Source organism: Myotis brandtii, unplaced genomic scaffold, assembly GCF_000412655.1.
Source record: "Myotis brandtii unplaced genomic scaffold, ASM41265v1 scaffold179, whole genome shotgun sequence".
Classification (NCBI taxonomy): Eukaryota; Metazoa; Chordata; class Mammalia; order Chiroptera; family Vespertilionidae; genus Myotis; species Myotis brandtii.
The window spans coordinates 1,148,419-1,166,077 of record NW_005356635.1 but is presented as its reverse complement, the minus strand read 5'-3'; the positions used below and the strand labels follow the sequence as shown (position 1 = coordinate 1,166,077).

At 38.9% G+C, this 17,659-nt stretch overlaps 1 protein-coding gene across 1 annotated transcript in view; it reads right to left on the bottom strand.

Annotated features, from left to right (window-relative positions):
- Positions 1–16,840: 16,840 nt before the first annotated feature.
- RBM11 (RNA binding motif protein 11) overlaps positions 16,841–17,659 on the bottom strand; it is an 11,829-nt gene continuing 11,010 nt past the window's right edge. The window contains exon 5 of the mRNA XM_014537465.1: positions 16,841–17,186. Within this exon, the coding sequence (XP_014392951.1) occupies positions 16,899–17,186 (288 nt within the window). The 3' untranslated portion in view covers positions 16,841–16,898. The remainder of the gene's footprint in view (positions 17,187–17,659) is intronic.

Genomic DNA, 17,659 nt, shown 5'->3' with positions numbered 1-17,659 from the left:
TTTTTTGGTTAGCTTTTTGCTACTAATACTTCTTTTCTTACACACACACACACACACACACACACACACACACACACTTCAATAGTCCTTTTAAAATTTCTCTCGTTTATATTTTTTAAATGGTGCATATTATGTGTAGAAAAGACAATAGATACTTGGGGAAATATGGAACTGAAATTAGATGATTAGGTATTTAGTGGTTAAAAAAAAGCAGTTTTGTCATAAAATGCTTCTTACACAGAATATTGTAGGAAAACCTCCATTTAATTTATCCAAAGTAAGTTTAAATACATTTAAAATTTGTAATTACTTAAGTTAGAATCTTTACACAGGGTTTTATTTTCAGTCACACTGACCCTTAGGCCCAGCTTTATAGCTAGGAGAAGTGATAATGAAATCAACTCTTGGAAGAGGCACTTATGATATTATGCAAATTTTCATTCAAAAGTATCGATCCTGCAAGCAAATCTTTAATACTAACAGTGTGGTAATATAATTAGAGCACTGGGTCAGGTTCTGTGAGACATATATTCTAGCTTACTCCGCTGAAAAAAAGATGTGTACTTTTGGGCAACTGAATGCACCTTCCACATTTGTAGGGTGTTTTACTCAGGACTAATATTTGGCATGTAGTAGCCTGAATAAATAGTAGTTGCTATAATTTTTAACTTTTTATAGTTTCAGTTCATCATTTGTTTATTCATTCATTCACTCACTCACTCATTCATTCATTTATACATTTAATAATTCATTCCTACTCCCCAAATCAGGTAATGAACATTTCTAGTGGTAAACAAAGACAGTATGATTAATGTTCTTTTTTACTGTTGCCTGAAAATTTAGTTCTTTGAAGCAGTTCAGTGAATTTATCTTCAGTGTTCTCTAGAAAAGTACATTATGGTCAATTCTTTAATAAGGTTTCCAATTACTTCTAGGGTAGAGCAGATCGGAATAATTGTCTTACTGTGACTTTGATGAGGACAAGAAGGGAAGAAGCTGTTGTGTGAACTACTGGAGAATCTGTGGGTAGAAAGTGGAGGTGGTAGCAGTTTATGAAAAAGACAGACCTGAGATTTTCATCAAAGTAATGGCTTGTAACAACCTCTCTCCCATTTTCACAGGCTGACATTTTGGAGTTTCTTATTTTCTGAATTTTATATTTATGTAATCAGATTCTGTGTATACATATTCTTTGGGAGAGAATTAGGATAAATGGCTGGTCTGTTTTGCCGTTTAAAGTCTTGTGACATGGCCCTGAGCTTTGCCACTGCCAAGGGGTGAGGTTTTACATTTAGAAGATGTTAATTGAATTTTAAAGCAATATAATTAGTAATTTAGCAATCTCTGTTTAAAGAAACATGCGGAGATGGTGTTTGGGAGAGGGGATTGGGCTGCTCAGGCATCCCTGTGCCAGACCAAGTCCCTGTTCCTGCCCCAGAGGCAGCCTGCTTCCTGGGAAGGGATGTGAAGTAGCCAAGTCCCTGTCCACCCTTCGCCACCCAACGCCACAGAGAACAAAAAGGAAACATGCCAATTTTTCAAACCAAATATTGCACAGGCATTTGAGCAGTTAAAAAAGTATGATGCATATCTTGACATGAATACAAAGGCATAAGTCAGTTGAAACAAAAATGCTTAGCTCATATTAAATGCAGTTTAAGGGTTACTGAATTTTTACCACTTAAGACATTTTTTACCAAATGCTCTTTCTGCATCTATTGACAAGATCATATGATTTTTACCCTTTCTTTTGTAATGTGTATTACGTGATTGATTTGTGAATGTTGAACTATTCTTGTGCCCCTGGAATGAATCCCACTTGATTATGATATGTTATTTTTTGGGTATACTGTTGTATTCAGTTAGCTAGTATTTTGTTTAGGATTTTTGTCTGTATTTATCAGGGATATTGATCTGTAGTTTCCTTTTTTTGTGTGTTATCTTTGCCAGGTTTTGGTATCAGGGTTATATTGGCCTCATTGAATATGTTAGGAAGTATGGCCTCTTTGTAAATTTTTTGGAAGAGTTTGAAAAGAATAGGTTTTAATTCTTCCTTGAACGTTTGGTAGACTTCACTGGTAAAGCTATCTGGTCCTGAAATTTTGTTTTTTGGGAAGTTTTTGATGGTTGTTTCAATTTCATCACTGCTGATTGGTCTATTTAGATTTCCAATTCTTCATGACTTAGTCTATGAAGGTTATATATTTTAGGAACTTATCCATTTCTTTTAGGTTATTGCATTTGGTGGCATAAAATCTTTCATAATATTCTACTATGATCCTTTGTATATCTGTGATGTCTGTGGTGACTTCTCCTCTCTCATTTCTGATTTTGTTTATATGGGTCTTTTCTATTTTTTCCTTAGTGAGTCTAGCCACGGGGCTGTCAATTTTATTACAAAGAACCAGCTCTCTTCAAAGAACCAGCTCTTTGTTTTATTGATTTTTTGTATAGTCTTTTTCTTCTCTATTATATTTAATTCTGCCCTAATTTTTATTATTTCCTTTCTTCTGCTAACTTTGGGTTGCCTTTGTCCTTCTTTTTCTAGTATTTTAAGATGTGACATTAGGTTGTTCAATTGGGATTTCTCTTGTTTCTTGAGGTAGACCTGTAATGATATGAACTTCCCTCTTATTGCTGCTTTTGTTGCATCCCAGAAATTTTGATACTCATTCTTGTTTGTCTCTCTATATCTTTTTGTCTCTATTTATCTTTTTTCTTCTTTAGCTTTTCCCCTAAGATCAGGAACAAGACAAGGATGTCCACTCTCACAACTCTTATTCAACTCTAGAAGCCTGGTGTACGAATTTGTGCACCATTGGGTCCCTCTGCCTGGCCTGTAGGATCGGGCCAAAACTGGCTCTCCAACATCCCCTGAGGGGTTTCAGATTGTGAGAGGGCACAGGCCAGGCTGAGGGGCCTTACTGTTGCACGATTGGAGTCAAGGAAGGACATGGGAGTTTGGCCAGCTGGGGAGGGTTCCAGGGCTTGTCCAGCCTGTCTCGCTCAGTCCCGATTGGCCGGACCCCAGCAGCAAGCTAACCTACTGGTCAGAGTGTCTGCCCCCTGGTGGTCAGTGCATGTCACAGCGAGCGATTGAGCGGCCTCAGCATATCATTAGCATATCATGCTTTTATTGGTTGAATGGACTACTGGATGACTGGACACTTAGCATTTTAGGCTTTTATTATATAGCTCTAGAGGCCCAGTTCATGAAATTTGTGCATGGGGGGCGTGTCCCTCAGCCTGGCCTGCACCCTCTCCAATCTGGGACCTCTTGTGGGATGTCCAACTGCCAGTTTAGGCCCAATCCCACAGGCACAAAAGGCTAATATGAAAATTGACCATACTGTGGAATGACTGATCGCTATGACATGCATTGACCACCAGGGGGCAGATACTCAATACAGGAGCTGCCCTTTGGTGGTCAGTGAATTCCCATAGGGGGAGTGCTGCTCAGCCAGAAGTTGGGATTATGGCTGGCGAGCGCAGTGGTGGTGGCGGGAGCCTCTCCCATCTCTGCAGCAGTGCTAAGGACGTCCGACTGATGGCTTAGGCCCATGGGGAGCTGGCCTCAGCCATCAGTCTGACATCCCCCAAGGGCTCCTGGACTGCGAGTGCACACAGGCCGGGCTGAGGCCCTGAGCGCACAAATTCTGTGCACTGGGCCTATAGTATATATGTGAAAAGATGTTCAACCTCACTGGCAGTGAGGGAAATGAAAATTAAAACTACAATGAGATACCACCTTCCACTTGTTAGAGTGGCCATTATCAAGAAGGCAAGTAGTAACAAGTGTTGGAGAGGTTGTGAAGAAAAGGGAATCCTCATTCACTGCTGGTGGGAATGTAGACTGGTACAACCACTATGGAAAACAGTCTGACAATTCCTCAAAAAATTAAGAGCTACCATGTGACCCAGCAACACCACTCCTGGGTAATTACCTGAAAAACTAAAAATCATTCATTTGCAAAGATATATGCACCCCTACATTCACTGTAGCATTATTCACGGTGGCCAAGACATGGAAACAACCAGAGTGGCCTTCGATAGAGACTGGATAAAGAAGATGTTGTACATATACACAATGGAATACTATTCAGCCATAAGAAAAGATGAAATAGTATCATTTGCAACAACATGGATGGACCTTGAGAACATTATGCTAAGTGAAATAAGTCAGACGGAAAAAGCTAAGAACCATATGATTTCACTCATATGTGGGATATAAAACTGAAACTCATGAACACAAACAGCAGTGTGGTGATTGCTTGAGGAAGGAGGGGTGAGAGGTGAAGGGGGCTTAATTTGAGATGGCAGAAGATTTAACTTTGGGAGGTGGGCGTATGGTGCTATATACAGATTTTATAACTTACAAATCCACACATGAAACCTATATGTTCATGTTGACCAATGTCATCCCAATAAAATTTAATTAAAAAAAAAATGGACTCTTGCCATAACCGGTTTGGCTCAGTGGATAGAGTGTTGGCCTGTGGACTTAAGGGTCCCAGGTTCGATTCTGGTCAAGGGCATGTACCTTGGTTGCGGGCACATCCCCAGTACGGGGTGTGCAGGAGGCAGCTGATCAATGTTTCTCCCTCATTGATGTTTCTAACTCTCTATCCCTCTCCCTTCCTCCCTGTAAAAAATCAATAAAATATATATATTTAAAAAAAATGGGCTCTGCATTCCAAAAATAAAAAAGAAGAGAATAGAGAAAAAAAAAGAAAGACTTTTTTTTCAAAATGTATCAGTTGCCTGATGTAAATATAAACAGGCAAGTGTATTTGTTATTAAAGGGACCAGCAATCCACTAGAATTGTATAAAGATTACTTTAAACTGAAAACTTCTGAATAAATAAACAGCAGCCTCAGAAAGAAACCTATTTAAACTTCCCTGAGCTGACTTAAGCAGAGCCATAACACACCTCTGAAGGGTTTACCTGTTCTGGAGAAGACTGATCCTTAACACTGGGATGTTAGCATTCACCTGCCTTAAGTCACCCTTTTTTGGGTGAGGGGCGTGTGTGTGGGGGTCACAGCCAGGGGGTCACTGCCCATCAGTTCCTGGATGAAAAACTGTGTAAGTAAGCCTAACAGAACCTTCCCTATTTTCCCACCAAAGTCCTAAACCACTCCCCCACCCTTTTGGTAAGTTGATGACCATTATCCTTGGCAGCTTGAAGAGCTACTCCTTACAGAGTACTCACACATGCATGTGAATTACACTTTTCTCCAATGTGATGGTTAGTTTTATGTCAATTTGACAGGGCCACAGGGTGCCCAGATATTCTGTCAAACATATTCTGGTATTTCTGTGAGGGTGTTTTTGGACAAGTCTAAAAGCAGATGATTCCTCCCTGAATAAGAGAGCTACTTTCAAGCTGGGACAGTGATTTACTTTCAGACTGGAGGTACACCACTGGCTCTCCTTGTTCTTGGAGATGCCAAAGTTAAATTGAAACTATGTTGTTGGCTTTAGCTCACTAGCTGCAGATCTTGGGACTTGTCAGCCTCTGATATCATGAAGCCTAAATTCCTTATCATCAATCAATCAATCAATCAATCCCCTAATCAATCCTATTGGTTCTGTTTCTCTAGAGAACTCTGATTAATACATCCTGTTAATCTGTCTTCAATTAATTCATAGGCCCCCACAACTTGGACAATAGTTGGTAGAGGAAAAGTTTTTCTCCCCACTCACTCTCAAGGCAGCAGTTAAGATTTTGAGACTTCTGACCATGCCAGATAAGGTAAGCTTTCTTACCAGTGACTCCTGGATATCTGCTCAGTTCTTGGTCAAGCAAGGGCAGTAAGAACCTCTCCTTGATTTTTTCTAAAAGGGATATACATCATTTAGATTTACAGGAGGAAACTTTTTGGTCCATTTGTCACTGATGTTTGTGTGACTCTTTTGTATTGTGTGATCTAAAAGGGTTGTTTGTTATAAAAACATAGGGTAGAAAACAGGCATAGTACCTGTAAGTCTCTTGTTTGAGCTGGCCTCATAGACAATTGAGTTGATGGTTTTCACTGGATACTCGTTTACTTGAACAAACTGTCAGAAAATTAAATCTTCTGGAAAGAAAATGAAAAAATAAAGTAGAAAATATAAAACATATGTATATTTCTTTTATATTGATTTCAGAGAGGAAGAGCAAGGGAGAGAGAGATAGAAGCATCAATGATGAAAGAGAATCATTGATCAGCTGCCTCCTGCATGATCCAGGATCAAGCCTGCAACCCAGGCACGAAAATTCGTGCACTTGTGGGGGGGGGGGGGGTCCCTCAGCCTGGCCTGTGCCCTTTGGCAGCCTGGGAACCCTCGGGGAATGTCCACCTGCTGGTTTAAGTTATAATGGCTTTGTTATACTGGCTTTGTAGTATAGTTTGATATCCGGTATTTTGATCCCTCCTACTTCATACTTCTTTCTCAAGATTGCTACAGCTATTTGCAGTCCTTTATGGCTCCATATAATTTTTTGGAGTATCTGTTCTAGCTCTGTGAAGTATGCCATTGGTATTTTAATAGGAATTGCGTTGATTCTGTAGATTGCTTCAGGTAGTATAGATATTTTAATGATGTCAATTCTTTCAATTCTTGAACATGGTATACACTTCCATTTGTTTGTATCTTCCTCTATTTCTTTTTTCAATGTCCTGTGGTTTTCCAAGTACAGGTCTTTTACCTTCTCCATTAAGTTTATTCCAAATTATCTTATTTTCTGTTGCAATGGTAAATGGGATTGCTTTTCAGTTTCTCTTTCTGAGAGTTCATTACTGGTGTATAAAAATGACATCAATTTATGGCTGTTGATTTTGTATCCTTTTACCTTGCCAAATTCACTTATTAAGTCTAGTAGTTTCCTGGTGGAGTTTTTAGGGCTTCCTATGTACAATATCATGGTGTGTAATTTTTAAAATATATCACTGAATTTGATTTGCTAATATATTGTTTAGGATTTTGCATCTGTGTTCATCAGGAATATGGCTTGTAATTTTCTTTCTTTATAGTGGGTTTATCTGGTTTTGGAATTAGGATAATGCTAGCTTTGCAAAAAGAAGTTGGAAGTGTACCTTCTTGAATTTTCTGAAATTGTTTGAGGAGGATAGGTGTTAGTTCTTCTTTGAATGTTTGGTAAAATTCACCTGTAAATCCATCCAGTCCAGGACTTTTGTTTGCTAGGAGTTTTTTGATTACTGGCTCAATTTTATCAGTTGTTATTGGCCTATTCAGGTTTTCTGATTCTTCCTGATTGATTTTGGAAGATTGTACATTTCTAGGAATTTGTCCATTTCGCCCAGGTTGTCCAGTTTGTTGGCATATAGTTGTTCTTGGTATTTGCTTACAATCCTTTGTATTTCTGTGGTGTCCATTGTTATATCACCTTTTTCATTTCTGATTTTGTTTATTTGGGTCCTCTCTCTTTATTTCTTGATGAGCCTGGCTAGGCATTCATGAATCTTGTTGATCTACTCAAAGAACCAGCTCTTGGATTTATTGATCTTTTGTACTGCTTTTTTCTTTCTTTCTTTTTTTTTGTCACTGTGTCCTTTATTTCTGCTCTGATCTTTAATATTCCCTTCCTTCTATTTCCTCTGGACTTTTTCTTGTTGTTAGCTTTCTAATTCATTTAGTGGTAGGGTTAGATAGTTTATTAATACTTTTTCTTGTTTCTTGAGGTAGGCCTTAGTGCTAGGTACTTCCCTCTCAAGACTGCTTTTGATGTTTCTCATAGGTTTTGGTTCATTGTGTGTTCAGTTTAATTTGTTTTCAGGAAGTTTTTAATTTCTTGCTTACTCTCATTGTAAAGCATTTGTTGCTCAATATTATGCTATTGAATCTCCATTTATTTCAGTTTTTTTATTATAGTTGATTGTGCCATTGTGATCTGAGAAGATGTTTGGCATTATATCAATCTTCTTGAATTTGTATAGACTTGTTTTGTGCCCTATCATGGAGGCTATCTTTGAGAATGTTCCACTTGAGAAAAATGTATATTCTGTTGCTTTGGTGTGAAATATTCTGTAAATATTCTTGATGTTTGATATATCATTCTTCATTTCTGTATGGTTCTTGTTCATGGCCTCTATCTTCCTTTTCACGTTGTTGCAATCTGCACTAAGTTCCTTAAGCATCTTTATAACCATTTTCTTTGAACTCTATGTCTGGTAGGTTGCTTGCCTCCATCTCATTTAGTTGTTTTCTGGAGATTCCTTCTTTTCTCTTCTTTGGGGATTGTTCTTTGTCTCCCCATTTTAGCTGTGTCTTTGTATTTGCATCTATCTATTAGACAGAATTGTTATGCCTTCCAGTCTTTGTGTGATGTCCTTATGTAGAAAGTGTCTTGAGGGATCGAGTGGTTCAGTATCTTTGTTCACCTGAGCTGGATGCTCTAGGAATGCCCTTTGTGTGCATTGTTTGGGCTCGCCTGTTGTAATTGGGAGTTGATTGTTGATGTCCCATATGTGGGAGGAATTTCCCCTCTGACTTGCTGCCAGTGAGGTTCAACTCACTTGCCACCTGTCCTGTTGTCAGAGACTCCTTAGCCCAGAGTCTGCCTTGAGTCTCATACCTTGAATAACCCTGTTCTGAGCTGTATTCCTTTCCCCTCAGAGCTGGTCTCACAGGTGGCAGTTTCAGGCTCCTGGGGTCCCACTGGTTTTTGCCTAGCTGACCTGTCCACAATGGTGCCTGGGCCGGGGACCCAAACTGCTGTTTCTGACTAATTAGATCATGCAAAGTCTCAAAGCCTCCACAGAACCACTTCTGCTGGGAGACTGAATTCAGTCTGGAGTATCCTTTAGCAATTGTTCACAGGTGGGGGGAGAGGGTTTCCAATAGGGTAGGACAATTGCTTTGGCCTGTAGGCTAATTGTTATTCTCAGTCTCTTAATGGGCCTTAGAAACTCCACAGGGTGGGTCAAGGGACTTTCTAATAGGGTGGGTCAACTGTCTTCCCAGAAGACAAAAATGCAGGATAGCAAAGGTTTGTGAAAGATGATCTCCACAGCATGAGGGAATGACTCAGCACAGGAAACCAGGGTGTTTGCCTTCCAAGCTCTAACCCCTGGTCCACCAATGCTGGCTTATACTTACACATCTTCAGTCCCCTTTGCCCTCCCTCTGCCAGAGCCCAAGATGAGTTGCTGTAGTCAAAATGTTGTGTGTTGGCCCTTTAAGAGGGTGCTTCCATTTCCAGCCATCTCTCCCTGACAGATGTTATGTGGGCACTTTTCTCAGTTCTTCAGCTGCTGTCTGTAGGAGCCCAGCCAGCCCTTTCATGCCTCTGCCCTTCCCACCAGTCTCTATGAGGTCTCCGCTTTCCATCCTTGGTTAGTTATCAGGGTTCTCTTCTCTCTCTCTCATACAACATCTGTATACTTTATGTGCTCATCACTGAAGTCTAGGCTCCTTCCATAATCTTATATTTTATCCCCCACAAACTTCATTGTCTCCCCCACCACCATCCTTTCCCCCTGATAACCATTTTGTTATCTGTATCTATGAGTTTGTTTGTTTAATTTCATTTTGGAAATAGTTTTTTTTTGTTTTTAATTACAGTTGATTTACAATATTATATTAGTTTTAGGTGTACAACCCTGTGATTAAACATTTATATAATTTATGAAGTGATTACCCCCATAAATCTAGTACCCATCTGACACCATACATAGTTATTACAATATTGTTTACTCTATTCCCTATTCTGTACTTTACATCCCCATGACTATTCTGTAACTATCAATTTGTAGTTCATAATCCCCTCACCTTTTTCAAGCCAACCTTATCCCCCCTCCCATCAGGCAATTATCAAAATGTTTTCTGTATCTATGAGCATGTTTCTTGACTGCTTGTTTGTTTAATTTGTTTTTTATATTCCACATATAAATGAAAACATGGCATTTGTCTTTCTCTGACTTATTCACTCAGCACAATACCCTCTAGGTCCATAGATGTTGCAAATGGCAAGATTTTTTCTCTTTTATTGTTTTTAAAGGCTGAATCATATTTCATTGTATATATGCACCACTTCTTTATCTATTCATCTATTGATGGACACTTAAGCTACTTCCATATCTTAGCTATTGTAAACAATGCTGCAATGAAAAAATACCTTTTCAATTCAGTTTTTTGAGTTTCTTCAGATAACTATCCAGAAGTGGAACTGCTGGGTTGTTTGATGTCTCTTGTTATAGCCTTGGTTTTAAAGTCTATTTTGTCTGGTATAAGTACTGCTACCCTAGATTTTTTTTTCCTGTTTTTATTTTCATAAAATAACTTGTCCTTCCCTTTTCACTTTTAGTTTGTGTCTTTCAATTTGAAATGAGTCTCTTATAGACAGCTTATGTAAAGGTCTCATTGTTATCCATTCTGCCATTGCATGTCTTTTAATTGGATAATTTAATCTATTTTCATTTAAAGTAATTGTTGATAGATATTGCCATTTTATTATTCATATTTTTGATATATTTTTACATCTTCTTAAAGAAGACCCTTTAAGATTTCTTATACTCCCTTTCCTTTCTATGTACCTATACTTCATAGGAGTTCTTATGCAGTCTTAAAGCTTGAAATACCATTGCTATGGCAATATTTTAAATGTTTAAGACTTCAACCTAGACTTCTACCACAGTCTTTTGTGTACAAACTTCTTGATCTCCCATTAGATTTATGGTATTTAAATCATAATTAACATGTCCAAAATTCTGCTCCTGATCTTTCTCCAAAATTTGCTCCTTCATAGCCCCCTTAGGAAATGAGTCAACTGTTAACTGTTAACCCAGTTCCCTGTTTTCCAGACCACCTGCGTGTGGTTTTTGCCTTTATAAACTCATGTTCTGCAATTGCTCGGGGCTCCAGTCAGCCAGCACTTCCCTCGGGTTGCTGCCTGCCTGCCTGAGAGCCCCTGCGCTGCGCTTGTAATAAAGAACCTCTTGCTTTTGCATCAAGTTTTGGTCTCTGTGTTTGACTTGGGGTCGTCGCCTCCTCCCCCGGACTCTCCGGAGGTCTTAGGACCCTACACTCCCATTAGATTTATGGTATTTAAATCATAATTAACATGTCCAAAATTCTGCTCCTGATCTTTCTCCAAAATTTGCTCCTTCATAGTTTTCCTCATATCAATAAATGTAACTTTATTCCTCCAGTTACTCTGACCAAACACCTCAGAGACATTGTTGACTCCATTCATTCATTTTCTCTTTTCCAATAGAATTAGTGGTGCATTGTCAGCTCTACCTTCAAAATATATCCATAATCTGACCATTTACCACTTCTGTGGCTACAACTTTGATCTAAGAAACCTTTTCTTTGCCTGTATAACTTCAATAGGCTCAATATTTTTGCCCTTTTCACATCCTCACTTTTACCCATTTACAAAATATCCCCACTACAAGTCAGTGCTTACAATGGCTGATAAGGTCCCATTATCTTCTGATCTCATCTTTCCCTTGATCAACTTCATCTACCACACTGACTTCCTTCCCTTTCTTCTAAGTATGTTTCTTCCAGCTCTTCCCTCAGATATCCACACAGTTTACTTCCTCTCCTGGTTCTTTTTTTTTTTTTTAATTCCTAAACATGTCTTTATTTATTTTATCTTTCTACTAGAATGTTCCATGAGATCAAGATATTTTATCTTTTTAATTTATTTCCATATCCCAAGACCCTGTATCCTTGAGAGAATGAGGTGATACTGACAAGACATTTTACTTCTACTGGCTCAAAACTTGGCTGAAGATGTGCAAAGGTGGGATTCCTAGATTCCTTCTTTTTATTCTGTGTATTCAAGTGATTGGCTCCTCCTCCGAGGATTATTTTCTTGAAGAAAGGAGACTCTAATGCACTTCCATTGCACTGTGTTTACCTCTGATACAACGTTTTCCTGAAATCGCCTTTCTAACTGTCCATCTCTGTCACTAGATCATAAGCTCCTTGAATGCTGGGACCATACTTTTTCAGTGATGTAGTCTCAGCACCAAAATCTGTGTTTAGAATGATATTTATTGTTGATTGATTTTCTTAATGAATACTCCAAGCAGGAAATGAAGAAAACCCGAACAAGGTCACAGTGAGGAGCTAAAACCACTTAGAAATAAAGGGAAGGGAATTGTCTAGACTAACTTCCAGGGTTTTGATTAGCAAATAGGAGAGTCTGCATGTTTCCCTTGTGATTAACTTGGAGGCAAGTTAAAATCAATGAGGATTTGTCAGCATGAGATAAGCAGGTGGAGTGAGGGTCATTTTCCTAAACAGAATATTACCATTTTTATAGTATAGATATAGAAGCAAAGACAGTAATTATTAGGATTCAAATAATGTGTTAGATTGATTAACACTATTCATTTAAAGAATGTTTTCATATATTAAGCTCCCCAAACAAGATCAAGTAGTTGAGCCAATTTCTTGTTAGAGGCAGGCTCCTTGCAGTAGATGATATTATGTAGGGTTATTGGGCTTAATCTTTCTCAGGGTTTACAACTCAGAAAAAATGTTAGTTTACATCTTTATACTGGTTGCCGGAGTCCATTCATTGTCTTCACTAGCTGAGTTTAGACAGAGACCCCCAAAAGCTAGTAGCCATTGAAAGTCCTAGCAAAGGTCAGGGCTGTGCACCATCCAGTTAATCTAGGAACCACTCAGTTAATTTAGGTAATAATAGTTGAAGCATCCCCACCTTAGTTCCCTTAATTCCTTAGATAGTTATGTAGATCCTTGTTGATTATTGTTAATCAGTTACTCTGCCTACACTTGGAAATGTATTGATGAGTTAATCAGATACTTTTGTCTACTCCTGGAAATTGCTGATCTGTGTGTCATTGAAACTTCCTTACCCTAAGGGCTACTCCAGATCAATAAAAGATTGGAGCAGCCTGAGCATGGGAGGAAGTCCTTCGGGACTTGCCCGCCTGGTCCCCCAATATTGCAAAATTATCTCGTGTCTTTTTCTCTCATTTGTTGTGCGGCTCCATTTTCAGGTACCGAACCCTACTCCACGCAGAACGTGGAGGGAGTGTTATTCGACACTGGTTATGTTATCTATTTACAATTTCAGTTGCATATGTATTTCTTAATCCTTATATAACCTGTTGATATAAAAAGATGGTATTGGAAGCTCAAAAGAAAATTTTACCAGGAAACAGATAAACTGAGAATCAGATACTAGATCACTGCTCCTCACTTGCAAGGGCAATTTTTGTATGCACATGAAGTGATTCTTGCAGGTTGGTCATGACTGGGAATAAGAAAACTTTACTTAGCCCACAGTTGGGGCATCATGTGAACTTGTAGGACTCACTCTGCTCAGGCAGAATAAAATCATCACTAACAACCTCAGCAATTACTGCGTAGTAAAAACTAGAAAGGTTGTGCTCACTCACCTTCCCTGGGCTTGAAGTGGAAAGGCAGGTATCAGTTTTTGTTAAATTTTTTTTTTAGCTTTAAATTGGAAATATAATTTCTATTGAGATTTATATAATAATGCTCATATTTACCAAAATCAAGCTCAGGCTAATTCATTTTGCTCAATGGGGAAAAAAAATGAGAAAACAGACCCTTAATTCTGATATAACTGGCTTTACTAGGATGTATAGAAATAGAAAACATGAGGTAGAATATGCACACATACATATTTCAAGGGTGTGTTTTGCATTCATCTTTTGGACCAATTTTAATTCTAATTACTTTATCTATTGTTGGTTTTTTCCCCCCACTACATTACATAAACAAATTTTGAAAAAATTAATTAGTCAGTATGAGAATAAAAGACTGATTTTGTTCTCAAATTCCATGTTTCATCTAACAATTGAAGTAGAATGTATACATACTTAAAAATAAATAGATTTTGAGAGTGGAGACTTAAAAATGGAAAAACAAAACACTCTAAGGCAAATAATTTAAATTTTAACTAAAAAATAGTATTGGGAAAATAGATAATTTAAAATTACATAGGATTGTAGATACTATTAACATTTTAAGAGAAGTTTTATATTTTCTAACGAAAGATACTAGGTAAAGAGGTGAATTTGCTTTCTGGTTGTTTCTTATTGGCTGACTTGCTGAAGTTGCTATTGAGTTAATTCCTGCCTGAAAGAAGATGCAAGAATTCCTTGGAGTTCTAAGATTTTAGTTACTGTAACAGTATTTCAAGATAATTTTCTTACAAATATGCTACTCTTATTTGTTAAGAGACATTTCGCCTGTAAATTTCCCCTACAATGCCAAACACACTGAAATAATTTAGGGCTAAGTTTTTTTTCCCTATTTACATAGAAATATATTCTCCCTTTGGCATAATTCTAAATTGCAAAAAACGTGAACTTAAAAAGAAAAAAAAATGTGGTTTTTTGTTGTTTTTTTTTTAGTGTGAATAGTTAGGAACATGAAAGTATACATGTCAACCTACAATAAGCAGAATTTAGTTTTTCATGTGGACCAGCTGGAAATAGACTAATATTCAGATTTAAAACAAGCCTAATATAAGGCATTGTATACTTATAACTAAAAGTTAAATTCAGTTACTCACTTTGCTAAAAACATCTTTATTATTTTAAATAATATCTATAAAATACTATTCAACATGAAAAAGAACTATCCAAGCATGGATTTCCTACTGAAATGGGTGGGGACCTCCCAATGATTCTTTCAATTAGCTTTAATAAATAAATATTTCCATTGTTTTAGTTTATGGTGAGCCAAAACGTGAAAAAAAAATGTCCAAATAAACCATTAATTTTACATGTTAAATAAACAAGCCAGAAATAGGAAACTTGATTTGAAAATAAATATTAAATATCATACATTAATGAAATAGTCTATTATTATCAAGATTTACTTGTTAAATATACCCTCTTAAACCCAGTTGGTAAAAGAAGTTGATGATAAATTCAGACATAGCCAACCAATTTTCATGAAATAAATGAGAAGAGGCAGATGTTCATATTTATATACAGCTGTATAAAAAGGGAATGATGCAAAAAATAGCTCCATATTAATCATTTTTCCTTAGGTATCACTGCCATATATCCTCATTTTATGAAATACAGTAAACCTGCAGGAGCATAAGGCTGAGAATGTCATATTGACAAATAAAAAAATGATATTAGCAAAGGAAACTAAAGCTTGCTTATTCCATTTTTGTTAGGAACAACAACATGTAACTCTTAAATATGTGTACTAGTTTCACTTAGAAAATCTACCATTCCATATAGGCAACACTCTAGGAAAGCATGGTGCCTTTTCCATAAGTGGCTTTTGATTGACAGTTTAGTGAAATTTCATTATCACTATTAAAATATATCACTCAAAAGTATATTTCTTGTTGACAATGTGTTAGCAATACCATTACCAAAGCAAGTAGTAGTATATTATCTTTAAATTTTTGTAATTGAAAACAAAATTTCAATAGCAAATCAGATGCCATATTATCTATACTAATAAAAGGGTAATATGCTAATTAGACCAGGAGACCTTCCGGACGTCCTTCCGGACAAAGCCATGGTGGCGGGGCCGAGGCAGAGGTGGTTAGGGGCGACCAGGCCAGGAGGGGAGGGCAGTTAGAGGCAACCAGGCCGGCAGGGGAGGGCAGTTAGGGATGACCAGGCAGGCAGGCAGAGTGGTCAGGGGCAATCAGGCAGGCAGGTAAGTGGTTAGGAGCCAGCAGTCCGAGATTATGAGAGGGATGTTCGACAGTCGGTTTAAGCCTGATCCCACAGGCATATCTATACTAATAAAAGGGTAATATGCTAATTAGACTGGACATCCTTCTGTACAAAGCCATGGTGGTGGGGGCCGAGGCACAGGCGGTTAGGGGCCAACAGGCCAGCAGAGGAGAGCAGTTAGGGGCGACCAGGCCAGCAGGGGAGGGCAGTTAGGGGCGACTAGGAAGGCAGGCAGGTGAGTGGTTAGGAGCCAGCAGTCCAGATTACGAGAGGGATGTCCAACTGCCGGTTTAGACCCAATACCTGCAAGATAGGGCCTAAACCGGCATTTGGACATCCCCTGAGGGATCCCGGAATGGAGGGGGTGCAGGGTGGGCTGAGGGACCCCCCCCCTCCACCGTGCATGAATTTCGTGCACCAGGCCTCTGATTTATCTATTTATATAAAAACCCTGGGTATAACATCATGACCTGAGGCTCGACCAACCGGAAGGAAGTCAGTCCTGCAGGGGTTGTCTTAGAAACGGCTGCACCCTCCCTGAGCTGTTTCCGGTAAGGGTGAGGTTTGAGGCAGGAACCCGCCCTTGGAGCGTGGAGGCATATCTTTATAAAGTGTGCCATGCCAGCATGGCCAAGGGTGAACCTGAGTCGGGGCAGCTGAAAGGCTTAGAAAAGACAGACAAGAGAATGAAAGCTGGGTCTCAGTGGGACGCTGCTTCTCTGAGAGACAGTGACCATGCCCACAGCTGTAGCAGATGCCACGAGGGAGGGCAGTTGGGGGCCATGAGGCCAGCAGGGGAGGGCCGTTGAGGGCCATAAGGCCGGCAGGGGGGCGCAGTTGGGGACGATCAGGCCAGTGGGGGGGGGAAGTTGGGGGTGAGCAGGCCAGCAGAGTGGTTAGGGGCAATCAGGCAGGCAGGTAGGTGAGTGGTTAAGAGCCAGCAGTCCCAGATTGCAAGAGGGATGTCCGACTGCCGGTTTAGGCCCAATCGGGCCTAAACCGACAGTCTGACATTCCCCGAGGGGTTCTAGATTGGAGAGGGTACAGGCCGGTCTGTGGGACATTCCCCCGCCGTGCACGAATTTCGTGCACCGGGCCACTAGTTATATATATCAAAGAACATAAGAAAGCCATAACATTTGTCACTTGGTAGAATACAGGCTTTTTTTTTTTGGTCTTTTTCCTTTTAAAAGCATCAAGACCAGTGTAGATAAATTAATTTGAAGGTAATACTAATATCTTTTCTTCTTCTTACACTTTCGGAACTTTTTGCTATATTCACTTTCTCTAATGTTTTCTGTGCTACTATCACTATCACTAGTTTGTTTTTGCCTCTTTCGTTTATTAATTTGGTAAAGGTCAGGATCATGTGGTTGTTGGTGAGGCCATTCATAAGAGCTGGGTCCAGCCTCTAGATTTGGAACATGGTTTAGTGAAGGAGGCATAGCTGTGTTCTTAGGAAGTGGTGCTGTCATCTCACAGTAAGGAAGCTGCAGCGCTGGATTACATGCATGCCACTGCTGTGGGAAAAAAAAACATTCATTTATCAAAACATGACCAAAATGTTAAAAAAGTTTACAGTTTACATGCATTATACAAATAACTACCAGAAAATCAAACTGTGTATTAGTATAAGAAAGGCCATGATTTTGTAAAGTAGAGATGTGGTAGTTTCCTTAAATAGTTAACAAAGATTCAAGTAGTATACAGCTTACTACAGTACAGCCTAGTACTGTCCTATAGAAATAAAATGCAAGCTAAGTATGTAGTTTTAAATCTTCAAGTAGGCACAATAATATATATATATCTACACTAATAAAAGAGAAACATGGTAATTAGCGTACGACCGCTACCCTTCCCATTGGCTAATCAGTGAGTATATGCAAATTAACTGTCAGCCAAGATGGCGGCCGGCAGCCAGGCACTGAAGCGAGCATGAGGCTTGCTTGCTGCGGACTCCAACGTTCCCCGCCTCACTTGCCGGCCTCTCAGC